At 35.3% G+C, this 17388-nt stretch overlaps 4 protein-coding genes across 5 annotated transcripts; 1 reads left to right on the top strand and 3 right to left on the bottom strand.

Annotated features, from left to right (window-relative positions):
* The first annotated feature begins 64 nt into the window (after positions 1–64).
* On the top strand, positions 65–1676 carry LOC127812069 (dormancy-associated protein homolog 3-like). Of its 2 annotated transcripts, none has more exons than XM_052352375.1 (3): positions 65–326; positions 484–615; positions 1276–1676. In XM_052352375.1, exons 1-3 carry the CDS (start codon positions 80–82, stop codon positions 1383–1385), a joined length of 489 nt encoding a protein of 162 aa, XP_052208335.1. In that variant the 5' UTR covers positions 65–79; the 3' UTR covers positions 1386–1676. The 2 variants fall into 2 exon arrangements, with proteins under 2 accessions (XP_052208335.1, XP_052208344.1); XM_052352384.1 differs by having other exon boundaries at positions 484–658.
* A 2136-nt stretch (positions 1677–3812) lies between these two features.
* Positions 3813–4590, bottom strand: LOC127812061 (uncharacterized). Its single transcript, XM_052352363.1, has one exon. The coding sequence runs from the start codon at positions 4420–4422 to the stop codon at positions 3898–3900; it is 525 nt and encodes a 174-aa protein (XP_052208323.1). The 5' UTR covers positions 4423–4590; the 3' UTR covers positions 3813–3897.
* A 3139-nt stretch (positions 4591–7729) lies between these two features.
* On the bottom strand, positions 7730–10422 carry LOC127793857 (bidirectional sugar transporter SWEET16-like). The gene is made up of 5 exons (XM_052324614.1): positions 10389–10422; positions 10234–10270; positions 9037–9253; positions 8726–8887; positions 7730–8023 (listed from the first exon to the last, which is right to left on the bottom strand). Exons 1-5 carry the CDS (start codon positions 10420–10422, stop codon positions 7730–7732), a joined length of 744 nt encoding a protein of 247 aa, XP_052180574.1.
* Positions 10423–13982: 3560 nt separating this feature from the next.
* Positions 13983–17365, bottom strand: LOC127793850 (bidirectional sugar transporter SWEET16-like). Its single transcript, XM_052324602.1, has 8 exons — positions 17332–17365; positions 17130–17166; positions 16790–17003; positions 16536–16697; positions 16334–16453; positions 15989–16247; positions 14104–14242; positions 13983–14001 (listed from the first exon to the last, which is right to left on the bottom strand). The coding sequence occupies exons 1-8, from the start codon at positions 17363–17365 to the stop codon at positions 13983–13985; spliced, it is 984 nt and encodes a 327-aa protein (XP_052180562.1).
* Between the last annotated feature and the right edge of the window lie 23 nt (positions 17366–17388).

Here is a 17388-nt window from a genome sequence, read left to right as displayed (position 1 = left end):
TCCATCCTCCACGTAAACTTTGTCGAACGGGAAGGGAATCCGACGGCAACCCATCATGGGGTGACTTGTTCCACCTTTAATGTCTCACTCGAGCGTTAAATACCCGTCTCCGCACTTTCCGCAATTCCTCTTCTCGGCTTTGTTTGGCGTTCTCCGTTCCGAACTTGCGATTGCTCGCGCTTCGCTGTCTCGGCAACTGTCAACGGAAGCCATGAGCTTACTCCACCGGCTCTGGGACGACACCGTTGCCGGTCCGCCGCCGGAGACTGGCCTCGGAAAACTCCGGAAAAACAACACGTTTGCCTTTCAGTCCAGCTCCGGCAACGGTACGCTTAATTAGTTAGCTGCATTACTACGCCGGATGAGTTATGAATCCGCCTATTATGTAGATCAAATTGAACAATTAATTCACAGTTGATATACATATATATATATAAGAAAAAGAGTTCGCTGACAGTGTGATTGAATTTTTCTTCTGAGCAGAATCGGAGGGGGGGATGAAGGTTACGCAGCGGATCATGGTGGTGAAACCACCGGGACAAGGAGCTAGCAGTCAGAACGGTTCGCCGCCGGTTTCGCCTGATGGGTGTACTCCTCCTGTATCTCCCTTTTCCGGTAAAAGCCTGCCTGATTTTTTCTTACCGATTCAAAGGGCCGGGTAATTTCCTCATTTCATATGGTTGTCTGTCGCTGTCTGTCTCGCCCAGCGGATTAGCCTATGAAATATATAATATGATGCATCCGATGGACACAGCGGCACTTGGACCGTAATATGGGGTTGGGGTTGGGGTCTATGATATAATGCAACGAAAATAATATATTACATATAATTATAAATTATTTTGGGTGGATAATTGTTAATACGTCGTGTAATTTAATTGGGCTGCTGAGTATAATATGCCTAAATTAAAATAATGCAAAAATTGTCAATGTTTGGCAAATATGATTGGGCAGAGAGAGTCAAATTTGGTTGCTTTCTTTGTCTGAATTTTGGGATAGACATGATGAAAGATATCCACTATATATATATATATGATGATTTTGACATGCTTCTCAAGATGTATTTTTCTATGTTTGCTTGATTGATCAAATGGAGTTTTGAGATCAATTAATCTCAAATTGTTGGGTTAGCTACCCATATATATATATATATATATGTTCATATGAATGCATATTAATTATGTACATGATGGAAAATTGGAGGTGATGATTGGTGATATTTATTATTTATTTGTATATTATTATTAATAATAATAATTATTATTAAATTAATAGGAGGGAGATCTCCGGACGGCTACCGGATTCAGCGGAGGTCAATGACGGAAGTTTATGAGAGAGCGAATCGGATCGGACCCGGAAGCCCTCGTCCACCCCATGACTTGTGAGATTTTGTCAATATTTAAAAAAGAAAAGAAAAAAGCTGCTTTAATTTTGAGCTTGTTCGTCATGCATGCATGTATTTGGTTTGATCTGATCATCGTTCCTCTTTTAAGTATTTGTCTTTATATATAATTATATATATATGTAATGTAGATGTAGTTGGTGTTGCGTATGTGGTGTAGTATGCCTGGCTAGCTAGCTTGGCTTAGCTTAGCTAGCTATATAGCTTGCAGCTCTGTTTGAAGGAATTTGAAAATGGTTGAAACTTAATTGCCAGATGTGTGAAATATTTATGAGATGTAGTCTTGCTTGGGCTCTGAATGCTCTGACCTTATCGTCATTCATTTTAACGTGATTCACCATATAGATGATATGAATGTATGAACGTAATACGTGTTGATGTTATCCTCATTTATGGTATTATATATATATATGTAATATTATCATTTTAATGTAATATTTATTATCTAGATTGTGTGAATACATGAGGGGTTCAAAAAATAATAATTATTATTATATATTTACTACTTAAAAATAAATAGTAACACTATATGAATTTGTGATGATATAATTAATATTATAATTATATTAAATATTTATTATTATCTTGTTTTTTGGAAGCAAAGGCGGAGCTTTTAGTTTTATTATTATATGAAAAGATAAAAAGTTAGTTAGATATGTTAATTTTACCAAATATAGTCTTAATGATATATATGAATGGCTTCCCAAATAATAATCTTCACTAAGAAATGTAGGATCGATCAAATTAAGACAATATTATGGGGAAAAAAAGTAATAAAGATGACTCTGTGGAACAAGATTATCAAGTGAATTAAGTGCCTAAACAATTTAAGCAATATTTAAGCAGAGATAACAAACCACAAATGACAAACCCCACCCCGCCCCAGCCCCACTGTATTTTATACAATATAAGCAAACACCAAATGAACTGATTACGGCTAGTTTTGTTTTATTAATGAGAGACCCTCGTATTCATCACACAACTAACAAGCAGCACCATATATAGTAACAACCACCGCCTCAACCCTAATTTTATTAGCTGGGATTATTATTAATTAATAGAGTATTAGCTCTCTCATCTATGCCACTTGTTGGCAATAGGTCAGTCGGCAGGGCAGGCGCCACATTAATTAATTTATTCATACTGATTAAGCGAAAAATGTACGAATACGGCACGGCGGGGCCAGGCCAGGCCACAATGCCAGCACTCACCATATATATATATATATATGTATATATTAATAATTCACTAACTTAACTGTAAGCGCGGTTTGATCATTTTTGAGGTGTTCGATGGGTTTTTTTCACTTTTCTTGGAAAATCAATTCTTAGGGGACGGGAGAGAATTCATTTTTTAGGTAATTCAGTGACTTCCTCGTCACCCCCAACGCTCCTTCAACCTCGACTTTATCTTGAAATTGGCGTCGGACCTTCCCATTGTTCGTCGTCATCTTCATCCGAGACTGTTGCTTTTGAATCTAAGCGAGCAAGATGGTCACATGGGGCGGCAAAGAATCGATCTTTTTCTTCAAGAAGCTGTGCTTCAGCTCCAGCAGCAGTTTCAGCTCGCGCATGATGGCCTTGTCGGCCGCCTGAATGGCCTCGGCATTATAGAGGAATTGGGTCGTTTGCAACTCGGCGTAGACCGCTTTGGCAACAGAGACGGTGACGCTTCCAAGGCCGGCCATGTTCCTCGCTGACTTGTGTTCCTAAGGAATGAAGAGGCACAAACCGGAGTTGGAGAGGGTTTTGGTGGCGATTTTGCGATGGATGACTTTGTGGAAGGTCTTGGAAAGTTTGTTCTTGGTTGGAGCCAAAGTAGGTTTCAGAGAATCCATCAATGGCGGAGACTGCAGCAACGTGAAATCAAATGGCCATGAAAATGGTGGGGTTTTGGAGTGAAAAGAATTGGGCAATGGCCGGGCAAGCGTGGAGATAAAAAATAATATGTAATATATAAAAAATGATTATTTTTATAAAAAATAATAGTAATCAAATACCAAAAATTAAAAAAATATAATAAGTTTTAGATAAAAAATTAAGCTAATCAAATATCTTTAATTGGTATTTTTCTTATAATTTAATTTTAAACGATTCAATTGCCTAAAAAATATTTTTTTTTTCACTCAAATTCCAAATCAAACTCATCCTAAGATTTTGTAGGGATAAATTTACAAACTCTTATGAGTTATCAAAAGAATAAATATTTACAATGTCATTACTTGGGTGTGGTCGATGATCAATTATAGTTAGTGCAGATAAACTAGTTATTATAAATATCAAACTCTAATAGAGAAGAAAGGTGAAAGAAGAAAATTTGAGCATTGCTCCAGCCAGCCTCCAGGCTTTCTCAGTTGCCATTCAACAGCAAAATTTGGGCAAAAAATTAAATGAGAGGATGGCAACAAACAGAGGAACGAAGAAGAGTTACATTAATATCCATAACAAGTGGGGACAAATAATTGAGACTACTGCGAATTCGATTTCTTAATTAAATCAAGAAGAATAAGAAACAGCCATGGGGTTTGACCTAAGCTTGCTTGCTTCCGATGCAATTCCACACTCTCGACATTCCTCGGGACAATCCAATCCACACCCACACTGTGGACACTCCTCGAAATTTTCCACCGGAAAACCGGCCGACGCGAACCCCACGGAGAATTCGAGATCGCCGCCGTTCCTATTGACCTCGACGATATCAACCCAGAAGAGAAACAGCTTTACCTTGACGCCGGTCAAGCGGGAGAGCTTTCCATTGAATATGTAGCCACTGATTGTGGATTTGTAGCTCAGTTGGTAGGAACCCTCCAGAGAGAAGCTGCAAGAGCCGTTCAAGAAGGCGGAGAACTTGCCTGTGGATGGGTCCAAATCGTAGCCGGTCACGCCTTTGGGCAAGACGCCGACGGGGAAGTTGTGTTCTTGAAGAAGCTCGTAGGCCGTCGGCTCGTCGCCGCCTGCGGAATAGGCTGCCGCCGGTGAGGCGATGAAAACCAGGCACGTGATTGCCGCTACCAAACCCATCTCGCTCTGGTTCTCTCTCTGTCTCTCTCTCTGGATTTCTCTCCACCGATCTGTTTTTCTCTCCTCCTTCGCTGTTTGTAGATGGAAGAAGACCGGTAGTTGCAGGAAGGGTGTTTTTTTTGGCTTTACATTCAACTTTTCAACCAACTGTTTGGCTCCTTAACATGCTTGATAAAAGGAGAGTTTGGGATCTGGACTATGGGATTTACACCTGTCATGACGCTGTCTCCAATCCACTTGCCAATCTTATTCTTATTATATTATAAATAATTTATTTTTATTTTAATTTTATCTCAAAAATTATAATTACTCCAATCACTCTTTTCTCTATTTGATTTTTTATTTTATTTATTTATTAATAAATTTTAATTTTTTTTATTTTACCTTACCTATAATTTTTATTACTATAAAATTTTATTATTTATTTTATAATTTAATAGACACTAAATTTTAATAATATTTAATATATTTTAAAATCAAATTAGTTATATATTTTAAATATAATTATTCAATAAAATTATTTTTAATAATCAGATACATACACACAAAATTAATAATTAAATATACACATACATACAAATTAATAATAAAATATATAAATACACAATATCACTCATCTAATACATAAAAATAAAAAAAAAATTCAAAATCACAAATTTGTTCCATCGCTCGTTCTATTTTGTCCAAAATCAATAATCAAATTTCATTGCTCATTCTACTTTTCACCACCGTTGGAGACGCAGCTTGTCATTAGCGTCATTGGATATGGTTGTCGTCATCTTAATTTCGTCTTTTACTCGTCATTGGCGTGATTGAATATGGTGGTTGTCGTCCTGATTTCGTGTTTCACTGTATTTGTAACTTGTCTTCTCTAATTGATTTTGTCTTTTATCAAGTTTGGTTAAGCTTCTTTGAATGTTGATGGCTATTATGGGAAAGAGATGACGATTATGACTTGGTTGAATTCTATCGTTAAATCTGGCCAAGGCTTTGAATTTCACCAAAACTTTTACGCTGGGATTTTGGAGATGGCAAACAGCGTTGGAGGTGGGCTAATTTGGTTGGCTTGGTATTATTTGGTTTGGCGAGCCATTTGACAAGTTCATTGGAGTCAACCTAATAGAACTGAATATCCTAAAGAATCTTCAGATTGCCCTTATCGCGGAATATATAATTTTATTAATATTCTCTGTGTAAATTTCCCAAATGACATTAGCATCATTATTATCTAATGAAGAATTTTGTTTTGAAGTTTTATCTATCTAATGTTATCATCTCTTATTTGATTTTTGTCAAGATAACTAATTAACGCGATTAATGTGCCCTTATCAAGTAGACATGAAATGGAAACTTTTTGATTTTATCAGAAAATCACCATCAGATTTGATGTTACAAGAAACTTTTTTTTTATTATTATTATCAATGAGAACCAATTATTTTTACAACACCCCCCCCCCCCCCCCAACTGTTAATTAACATAATCTCTCACTATCATTTGAGGGCACGGCAGTAATTTAAATTTTAATAAGAATTGTAGATGTTAAGGTCTAAATGTTGTTACCTAATTATATGTATGAGGTTAATTGGTGATAATCCACCCAACAATTGAATGGGATAATGCAGTTATTAATTAAATCTTAAATGATAAGGTGGTGTTCTCTTTGTGTTTCAATTTTGAGTTTTGAGTTTTGAATTCATTTTGAGTTTTGTATTTTGATTGTCTTTTTTGAGATTTTTAAAAATACGTTCTTTTTATTATTCTGAAAAACTGTTTCTTAAAATAGAAAATTAGAAAACGCGTTTGTTTTGAAATTTAGAGAAAATTTATTTTAGAATATTTTATTTAATAAATTTGATTCAAAGTTATAAATATTTATTAATAAATTATAAATTTAATTCAAAAAATTTAAAATATAACATAATAATCTAACCATATATAATATATTAAAATTATAAATTATATTTAAAATTATGATCTAACCATAATTGATAGTCTGTTTTGAAATTATAAATTATTTTTTACCTTAATTTTGAGATTTAAATTACTCATAACATAAATATTAAAAATAATAATAAATCATAAAATAACAAAATGTTGATTTATTCAAAATTTTAAAAATATAATTAAAAAAAATTAAAATAAAAAATTGAGAGTGGAGAAAGGGCGATGGCGGACGAAGAAATGGTTGAAGAAAGAAGGAAGAAATGGAAGGGTAGGAGGCGATGGTGACAAGCAATGGCGGATTTGGGCATGGCGGGCGGCGACGATGGCGGCGTGTATGGCGGATCTGGAAGAGAAACGGCGCAGGTGAACGACGAGACGCGACAGATCTAGAAGAGATAACGACGTAGGCGATGGTGGCAGGCGTTGCGATGGCCGATAAGAAAAAGATGGAGTCCAGAAAGGAAGAGACGGTGACGGAGAAGATGGTTGGGGCAGTCGCAGTGTTTTGGCCGAGGCTTGAGAGAGAGAGTGAGAGAGAACGAGATTGGGGCAGTCGCAATGCTGGGGTGGGGGGGGGGGGGGGCGTGACCGTTTTTTGTGTTTTTGTGTTTTTGGTGTGTTTTCACTGAAAACACCCAAAACAACATTTTGTTGTTTTGGGTTTCTTTTACAAATTTTTTTCTTATTTTTTAAAATGCGTTTTTAAAAATAACAAAGAGAACACGATTTTAATGTTTTGAAAAATTAAAAACTCAAAACGGGTTGAAAACAGTAAAGAGAACAGACCCTAAATCTTTTAAAATCTTATTTCCTGGTCCAATAGCAATCTTTGTGTTGTTTTATAAGATTTCTGTGACTGTAATTTTTTATTAAATAAAATGATTATTAAAACAGTAGTTCAATTCGGAAGAAATCTTTCTTATTTATTATTAGAGTAGATCAGGATCAAATGTTAAATATGAAATCTATTTTTGAAAATACACTTTGATTATAATGCGAGAGCTAATTAAGGCCAATCACTACACACGCACGTACGTTAATTATAAGTAATGGCAATCTCATGTGATCTTTGAGTGGAGTTAATTGCCCTCTCAATTAAATTTGCAAAAATATACACTTTCGGTATGGTATTTGATGAATGATTGATTATATATTTAAGAATCTATATATTGTTGAATATATACACGTTAATTATAAGAATCTATATATTGTTGAATATTTAACAATATATTGCCCTCTCAAATAAATTGGTACAAACGAATTTGGTTGACTCCAGGATTTGTTATTGCAATTTTTTAACTCTACATCCGTACGATGGTTATCGAGGCCATAGCTGTTATTTTCTTCTTCTGGGGCAGGCAATTAAGGCATTGAAAGTGTTCGGATCATCATCCTTTGTTTGCTGAGCCGAGACGAATCCGGAGGCTTGGGGAGGCTAATTGTTTTGCCCACGCCTGGGTTTTTCGCCGGAGCTCCTCCATTAAAACCTTCGTCGACGACTCTGTCAAGGGGACGTAGTTCTTTGACGACGTCGTCCGTGTCAACCTCGCCGAGTTCTTCGTCCACCGCCGCGGTTTTCTCCGATTCCCGGTTTCTATAAATCATGTAAAGGATTATCTGGGACGTGCTCGACAGGATTCCGATTGCGTTTGGTACCTAAGAAAATTCTCACAGTATCAAATCACAATTTTTCTATCTGTCTAATCAAGCTAGCTTTAAGTCATCACTGGACATGATGCTACGTTCCAACCAACGATGCATGTCCTCGCCTCAATTCAATAGCTGACAATGGATGTGAAATGATAGTCGTACCTTTGATCTTATTTGAAATTTAAATTTTAAAATTTCATTTTCCTTTTATTGTTGGAAGCATTTGTATTAGATTTGGACTCAAAAAATGAAACAAATTGAAATGACGAGTATCATTTAAAAGGCATATATATATATTTTTAAAATTACAAATATGACTATGGTCTATGGTTGTCAAATTGAATTTTACTGAGGCCAACGTACGTAATTGCTAATTGGAGTGAAAGGCATCTCCTCGTTAATTAGATTGTTGATTGTTGCTGACCCTTTATCGGATTCTCCACCTTAATTATGAGCTTAATTAATTGAGAATGGAAGCACACTTACAATGACAAAGAAATCCTTGAGGAGGACAGCAAAAGTGAACCAGCAGCCAGCATTAAGCAGCAAGACAAAAGAGATGGAAAATGGCATGTACTCAACACTCTTCATCTTTATCACTGTTCTCTGTCGAATATATATATATATATATATGAAGAGCAATATTTAACAAAAGCAAATTAATGAGTGAATGAAGGAAGGAATAAGGGTTCATGATTAATTAATTACCATGGCTTTTAGAGGAGCTGCATACATGACAATGGTAACCGTGGCGCAGAGAAAACCCATGAAGGTTCGGCGCTGGCTTCCATGGAACACTGCAAGAGCCAGACCTATCACCGAACCCACGAACGCTATGTTCACAACTCCCACCAAAATAAATATTCTAACCTGATGATCAAATTAATTAATTAATTAATATTTAAAATCTTCTAAATATATTTATATATATATATAAAAAGAACATTTCATTTCATTTCATGCAATTTAGAATTATATGAACTGTTGATATATATATATATATATATATAAATGGGTACCCTTTTGTTGGGGGTGGGGGCGTAGAAGAGGAAGAGAAGGACATAGATGGATTCGGAGAGGACGCCGATACCATTAACAGTGACGATGAGCAAGCCGTTGTGTTTGTCGAAAACGCCGTAGAAAGCCCAGAGGCTCTTGCACAACAGCGTTGCTACGAATGGGAGTACGTCGTAGTTCTCTGTTGTCTTGTGCTTCACAATTTCCTTGAACATTCCCCTGACCATTATAATTAATTAATTATTAATTATTGCCCGTACGTCAAGTTAAAGTACCCCACTAACGTTCCAAACAATTGCACATCCATCCATTCACATCATACTCATAGGACAATAATCTATTTACAATACATGCACTAGAAAAAAGACTTGCAAAATAATAAAAAAAATCTCTTAATTCCCGTTATGTTAATTATGTAAGAATTTTCCACCAGTGTTTTGATTGAAAATGATAACTCTTCAAATTTTAATTTGATAAAGATTTATATATATAATTCATTTGAAATTGAGTTACTACTAATTGTTTCTAGCTAGTTACAGTGAATGATTAACTTTTAGAAAGATTTTTAATTTTGAACATGTAAAAATTATATTACAGAGCAAAAATTACACTAAGTTCGATTGGGTGCATGGATTTCTAATAGTATTGACGTCATATATATATATATATATATATCAATAACTAGGTAGATGAATTAAAATTGAATCATATTAAATTTTTATCTCATTTTTTTTACTTTATGTACTCGTGTAATGTACGATTGCAACACAATTAGATCGATAATTTAAACCAAAACCAACTTGAACTTGACAAGTTCTGTGCAGACCCATTTTTGTAAAATCCACTTTAAATGTACAAGAACAGTGGGTGTTTCGGCAAAGCATCTCCTTAATTAGCCTCCAAATAAAGCCTAGGTTATATCTACGTAATGCCGAATGAGTTCTTAACTCTACCCAAAATCCCAATATTATTGAAAGGAACCAACCAACTTTAATTGTTTCCAGTCTCCAAGCAAAAAAGGAAACTTTGTTTCCAATCCTTAAGTTCTTACCAACAACAAAATCTGTCTCATCATGAGCTTAAAACTCATAATTAATGAACAAGAGCTAGCTGCATTTATATTGGCCTTCGCAGGAGAATTTAATTACAACAATAATGAAATAAAAAAAAAAACAGAACTAATATTTGTATATACTTACACTGGAGCAGCATAAACTAGTACAGAAAAAATATTGCCTGCAAGAAACAATACCAACTTTTTAATTATTACTACTACAAAACTCAATTAATCATTGGAAAAATTGATCAGATCGAAGATCAATATCAAAGGAGAAAATAGAAGAAAGAAATTAACCCATAATGCCAACGACGAAGCTTGGGGAAACCATGGCAGCCGGGTACGCCCGCCGAAGAACTCGAAGCTAGCTAGCGATCGATCAGCGAAGATATATGGATATATATATAGATTAACTATGGAAGGATGAGCCGATGAAGAAGAGCTAATGTCTTAATTTGAAACGAAGCTAGGAAACTAATAATTAATGCGGATATATGCCGTGAAAATGGCTGGTGATCAAGCTCGAGCTCTTATAAATATATAATTATGTGCATGCAATTGCAGTATATATGGTTTAACTCCATATTAATGGTCGTGCATGGAAGTTCACAGCCTCTGATTCCATATTAAGCGGCCATCTTAATTAATGTTCTCTCATTTGCAAGTATATACATATATAGCTTTGTACCCATTACAAAGATTTGCTTCTCTCACAGACTAATTGTTAAATTAATTCATTTTTATTCGTCTGCCGCTTTTGTCTCTTATGTTCTGCATTAATATGATCGAAATCCCCCAACAAGAGCGAACCACACATCTTAATTGTAAATCATTAATAATTAACGCCCTTAATTAGTGTTTTTGTTAATTCATTTATTAATCATTGTTACTATTTTTGGATGGTTCACCCACTAACCAACTTGACATCATCGTCAAGTACAAAGTGAAGAATAAGCTTTCCGGTGGATATACATATATATGTGCTTGAGACTTCTTTAGTTTATTTTAATTTCGACTTGGGTTTTGTTTGTTTCAATGTAGAGTGCATTACAATAAAAATTAATTATTTTATTTAAAAATTAAATTTTTTATTTTGCTTTTTCTGTTTAGCTTGGATATTAAAAATTTTCAAAATGAACTCCAAATTTTATCCTAAAATGAGCACAAATACTAATTCTGCATTTGTATATAAAATATATACGGTGAAATAATATATTTTACATCTTTTTGAACAAATATTTATGGTTTAAAAATATCTTATTTTTCAAAAAATTGTTTGTACAATGTGTAGTGTGTATCGTACGTATAATTTTGTAAAAAAAAAAAGTAGGAATTTAACTTTGGTCAAAATCACACTTTCCTTGTTTTGTCCAGAAAATTGAAAAACAAAATGTTTTACCTTAAAACATACGCATGCATCCTTATATTTAGCTATTTTTCATAATTTTTGTTTCAAAATATTTCTTTCCTTATATGAGTCATGATCATTAAGTTAATTATGAATTTGGTTTTAGTATTTTTTTTAATTTATGTTGATTTATAACTTACAAATGTTCTCCAAGACAACTGATTTTATGTGCTCTTTTTATATATGCATTTTGTTGTGCTTGAACCACCCAGAATGATGAAAATTCCACCAAGAAAAGAGGATTCAATATCAAAGGAGGTGCTGCATGGAACCCAGCCAAAAGGGCAAAAATCCCAAATGAAAGTCTATGGGTGGAATCTATTGGGAAGGCATCTACATCGGGAGTATCAATTTCTTTTGAAAAGATTAGATATATGAGTTTAGTGAACACTCTTTTATTGAGCAGTCTACTGTGTGACTCACCTTTCCTTGAAGGATTCCCTAAGTTGCTCATCTGAAAGCGATTCCTCTTATGCCCATCTAACAGTTGCCACCACCATAGGTTGACATGTGCCATATGCGAAATATTAGCTTACTTGAATACATGTCTTGTGTGAGATTTTCACACCTTGAGCCTATAAATACCCTTCTTCACAATAAAAAAAAAGGGATTACACTTCGGTAAATTGACATTACCTAGTCTGTCTCCATATTATTCACTTTACATTCTTCGCATACCTTTCACTTAAATAGGCCATTAAGTCTGCCTGAAGCATTCTCCTACTTTTAATACTAAGTTAAGCATAGAAGAATATATGCAAGAGAAAAATTCCAGTACGTGTTCTAACCTGTGATTGTTCTTACAAGTTCCTCTTGATTACTCAAGTTTTTCTCATAATCCAATGTAATATTTCGATATTTTGGAAATAAATTTTTGAATTTAAGATAATTTATTGATAACTTATAGATTTAAGGAATTTAATAGGAGAAATTAAAATTTATTGTATATTTTGGATAGGAAGGTGATTGAGAATTTTTAAAATTTTTTGAAGTATAATTTCAAAAATTAAGAATATGATTAATATAAAATTAATTATTTCATGTATATAAGTGGGGAGTCTTGCAGCAAGGTGGTTGCGCGCGGGTGCGGGTCTCAGCCGGCAAGTTGGGGGGCGCCAGGCGATGGCCATGCGTTTCTCTGTGCTGTGTCACGCGTCAGCCGCTGAATTGCCACCTGTTGTTGTTCGCTGCTGTTGATTTGCTCGGATTTGACAGATTTGCTCAGATTTTGTGGTTAATTTGTACGGCTTAAAGATGGAGTGATTGTGTGGTTGAAATTAAAGATGGATGACTTGGCAGCCAAGGAAATTACATCTATATAAATCTCCGTGAAAGTGAAATAATAATGAAGAAAGAATTAAGAAACAGAAAATTGAAAGAAAGAAAGAAGCTGGGCTTCCCAGAAATATCAAATTACATGTATATAAATAAATCACCGTAAAAGCGAAATAAGGAAGAAGTGTAAGAAACATAAAATTGAAAGAAACTGGGCAACCCAGAAATATCAGCGTGTAATTAAAGATAAAAGGTACGAGCAAAAGTCCAACATTGAGTTAGACGTGGGTTAAGTAATACCTCTTAGAAATATTAGCGTGTAATTAAAGATCAAAAAGTCCAACATTGAATTAGAAGTGGGTTAATTAAGCAATACTTACTTAAAATAGCTCCTTTAATTCATTGTGTTTAATTTTTGTTAAAATAATTTTGAGATGTGCCAATTGATGTCATCAATGCCCGAGAAATCTTTTCATAGGGGTTATCAAGGCATGAGAAACTAATTTTATAAGGATTAATATATTTTTGTATAAATTACACGGTCTTGACTTACATATGATGATAAAAAAATACTTAAGCATGCGATTATAGATTAGAGAACTAAATAGAGCTCATGTTAGGCTCTAAGAAAAATCATATGAGGCCACTAAGAGTATGGGATAGATGAGGTGGACGGGTCAGCATGCATGATTCATTTCGTGTTTTTTTATGTTTGTCATGAATTATGATTTATTATTTTATATATTGTATTTATTAAGTCTTAGGACTTATCCCCTATAGCTAACGTTATAGATATCTTGAGACCTAACAAGAGAAAAACGGTAGTGGTGAACACATTGTCGATGAATGCAAATGAAAGGTCCTGTTAAGCCAAGATAGTATTTTGTTTCGAGTAGTCTAGTTACCAGTGGTTGAGGTTCTGTATAATTGCTTATTTTGTTGTTTGGGACATGAATTCTACGATTGTATTTTTGGGTTTATAATAAATTTGTGTGAGATGAACGAGTACCAAGCACAAAATTGAGTTTTTTGATTATTTGCTAAAAAATAAAGGGTATCATGTAAGTTTGTTTTATAACCTCGTCATGTCTATGTAATAACTTTGAAATTCTAAACATATAGCCCAGCTGAGATTTGAGTATTCTTCGTTGTCTATTTTTCTTTTGAGGCTCGAGTTATCGAAGAGCAAAGACCGTAAAAGTTGAATCCTATTCAAGGCGCTCAAACCTGTAGAGGCATAACTGAGTTTTAAATTCAGCCAATAACCATAATTGTAATCGTGGCTTATAGTGATACCCCAAAAATGAGAGTGAGGGCGTCACATCGTACCTGTTCTCGAAGTTGCACCTCCTCCCGTAGACTTTCCTCTCGAAGTCGGATATCCTCCTGAAGCAATCATACCTCCCAAAATTGTGATTCTTCCCAAGTCCTAACCAACAGCAAGTGTCCTCGTCATACCCGGGCTCACCTTCACAAATGGAAACCCGAAAACTATATGCCTCGTTCCACCAAGATCTAGATGATCCCACTTTGTTGTATTTTGACAACGTCACATTTAAAATTTTATAATAAAGTTTTTTTTATATAAAAATAAACTAATCAACTGAAATTTTGATAATCAAAAAGAAAAAAGTTGTGGGTTTCTTGCCCTTCTAGTAAATAATAATAATAATAATAAAAGAGAAAATTATGTTTAGAATAAATAAGATTCATGAAATGTGATGGACCATCAAAAATCAAAATATGTTTAGTCTAGACTGCCTATTTCACCAACACATTAAGTTCTTTACAAACCAATGCCGAAAAAAGTCAATAAATTACAATACCTATATTGATGGATCAATTGTTCATACAAATCTATTGTTTATGTTGACAATTTTGAGTTTTAATAAAGAGCTTTTATGCTGCATATGAATGTGATTCATCAAGTCATAAAATAATAAAGTGGGTATGTATCCTCATTCATTGCTCTTGTTTTGTGAGATCATTTGATACACAGTAAACTCAATTACTTTCTCTGGTAATATGCAAGAAAATATAGAGTATGTATTTGCCTTTTTAAGTTTGAGTAATCCTTGAAAATTATTATTAATATTATTGTTGTTTGTGATACCAAATATCCCAAGGCCATGATGATCAGGTGGGCCACACTATCATAGGCTAAGACCCATGATTGATAGTGTGTGGATACAACCTAAATGTGTAGTCACCAAATAGAGAAGAAAGCCCAAAGGGCCTTTGAGGAGGTAGGGCCAATTTTGGCTCAGCAGCTGAGGCCCAATTTTAGAGCCCAGTTTGACCAAACCAACCCTTGCTCATCCCAGGTATATAATGCTTTTTTCCCCCATGTTTTGACCTAGTTCTACCCTGGCCGTTTGTGACTCCGTCCAAAAACCTAGCTTATCCTCTCTTCCTATCTCGCCATCCCTATCTCTTCCGAAAGTTTGGTTCCTTTATCCTTCTTGACGGATTTTTTGTTGGCTTTTGGTTTACCTCTTGATGGCTATAAAACCTTTGTGGGTTCGTGAGATGGAGGTGTGAAAAAGAAGAGAAACCGAGTGGAAATCGTTGGGTCTCTGAGTGAACCATTTCTGTGTGATCTCCTATGCTGTGTGCTGGTACCGAGCTGGGCCATTGGGATTTCGGATTGGGAGAGCTTCTCGACGATTCACTGTAGGTGATGATTTTTTGATCTGAGCCTTGAATAGCTGAAACCTTCATTGGTGTTCACATGGAAGTTCTATTTTTCTGTTCTTGTGTTTGTTACTATTACTTTGTGATTTGGTTTTCGAACTAATAAAAAATTGTTTAGCTTTGTGCGAGAGTTTTTTCCCAACAATTATTATTATAGGACTAACACACGCATTTTCTTCTAAATTCTCATTCCCTTTCTTTAGTTTAGCAAAACTTGAACAAATTCTTTTAAAAGAAACAGACTCCAACGGCACACTTGATCTATTCTCTTCAATATCTCCAATTAATATTACATTCTATCCCGAATCATATTACAACGAAAAATCTCGGAATTTTGTAAGAAATGAAACAATTAATCATCAAGAGCAAATCAGAAGAGACTACGAAAGAGAGCCCTCTGTTGTCAGTTCTCGGCTCAACTCGCAGAGCTCTCCACTTGAGCCCCTTATTGCTTCTCTAACTCTTCTGCTTCTTCCTCGTCCAGTCATATCATATTCATGGCTCATTCGTACTTAGAAACCACCCCCATTTTCAACATCCAACTCCTCGTTGCCCTTCATGGTTTCCTTCAAGCTGTGTTGTCTGGACAAGGATGGGCTCCGAATACTTGCTCCTAATTTGTTCTTGCCATGAGCTTCATCGTCGTCGTTCTCAACGGGATCACTCCTTTTCACACCGCCCTCTTCATCCATCTCCATCGCCGCCGGCGACCGCTTCCGGTAAACCATGTAGATGCCTAACTGGGCTGCGCCCAGCACGATTCCAACCGCATTTGGCACCTGGAACACCACTCGACCTAGTTAACTTTAATTCTTGTTCAAATCTGAGAAATTAATATAATATATAATTAGCATCGATCCATTACAAGGACATAGAAATCTTTGAGCAGCATGGCAAAGGTGAACCAGGCGCCGGCGTTCAGAAACAGGAAGAACGATAGGAAAAATGGCACGTACTCCACACTCTTTGTTCTTATCGCCGTTCCCTGCAGCGTGCAAGATTGTTAATTAATGCTTTGGATAAATTGCACTGGGTTGACTTAATCTATGAGAAATTGGCCTAATTACCATGCCTTTCAGAGGAGCTGCATACATTCCTATGGTGACCGTTGCACAGAGAACTCCGATGAAAGTTCGTCGAGCATCGCCATGGAAGGCCAGAAGAGTCACTGCTATGACCGTCCCGAGAACCAATACGTTTAGAATCGCCAACAATCTCAGCGACTTAACCTGAAATTACATGTAGTTTTATTAGCTTGTTCGTGTTACCGCTACCAAATACAAGTGATCAGCTAGAGCAAGTACTAATTAAAGGGCGTTACCCTTTTGTTCCTGGGAGCATAGAGAAGGTATATTGTGTTATAGAAGATTTGCGAGACTACGCCGACACTGTTTACTGTGACAATTAGGATACCGTCGTCCGGATCCAGAAGCCCATAAAAAGTCCAAAAGCTTGTGCTCAGAAGCGTCGTTATGTATGGGAATCCATCATAATTCTCAGCCGACTTGTTCTTCACAATTTTTCGAAATGTCCCTCTTAAGACAATTAATATAATTAATACCCATTTTTTAACAATTAAGCCTTATGTGGAGGGAGGTTTAGACTCAAAAACATTAATTAGCTCACTAAAAGCAGCAAATTCTCGTTCTTTTAGCACTTACATTGGAGCTAGAAAAGTTAGTATGGACAGAATGTTCCCTGCAACAAAGAAAACATCAAAGTAATGTTAGATATAAAATACAGATGTTTTTATGTTCAAGACATAATTCTCATGGATCAAGGTTTCTATAAAGTCGTTCTCTTGAGTAGGTTGTGTTGCCTGTTTCAATGTCTTTTATCTGAAAAGGAAGAGAAATTAAATACCAAAGATCCCGACAATGACATCTGCCTTAACCATGGGGGCTGAAGATGAGCTGATGA

This window comes from Diospyros lotus, chromosome 1 (genome assembly GCF_014633365.1).
Source record: "Diospyros lotus cultivar Yz01 chromosome 1, ASM1463336v1, whole genome shotgun sequence".
NCBI lineage: Eukaryota > Viridiplantae > Streptophyta > Magnoliopsida > Ericales > Ebenaceae > Diospyros > Diospyros lotus.
The sequence above is the reverse complement of the archived record's forward strand: the minus strand, read 5'-3'. Positions and strand labels throughout refer to the sequence as shown.

Bases quoted from the DNA above. Each gene is read 5' to 3' on its own strand.
- LOC127812069 (XM_052352375.1), top strand. From the start codon at position 80: ATGTCTCACTCGAGCGTTAAATACCCGTCTCCGCACTTTCCGCAATTC. The intron at 327-483 runs GTACGCTTAATT...TCTTCTGAGCAG, and splicing joins TCAGTCCAGCTCCGGCAACG to AATCGGAGGGGGGGATGAAG. The intron at 616-1,275 runs GTAAAAGCCTGC...TTAAATTAATAG, and splicing joins TCCTGTATCTCCCTTTTCCG to GAGGGAGATCTCCGGACGGC.
- LOC127812061 (XM_052352363.1), bottom strand. From the start codon at position 4,422: ATGGGTTTGGTAGCGGCAATCACGTGCCTGGTTTTCATCGCCTCACCG.
- LOC127793857 (XM_052324614.1), bottom strand. From the start codon at position 10,422: ATGGTTTCCCCAAGCTTCGTCGTTGGCATTATGG. The intron at 8,888-9,036 runs GTACCCATTTAT...TTTGATCATCAG, and splicing joins CCCCCACCCCCAACAAAAGG to GTTAGAATATTTATTTTGGT. The intron at 8,024-8,725 runs GTAATTAATTAA...GAATTTTCTTAG, and splicing joins CAGCTCCTCTAAAAGCCATG to GTACCAAACGCAATCGGAAT.
- LOC127793850 (XM_052324602.1), bottom strand. From the start codon at position 17,365: ATGGTTAAGGCAGATGTCATTGTCGGGATCTTTG. The intron at 17,167-17,331 runs GTATTTAATTTC...TCTTTGTTGCAG, and splicing joins TGTCATTGTCGGGATCTTTG to GGAACATTCTGTCCATACTA. The intron at 16,698-16,789 runs GTAACGCCCTTT...ATGTAATTTCAG, and splicing joins ATGCTCCCAGGAACAAAAGG to GTTAAGTCGCTGAGATTGTT.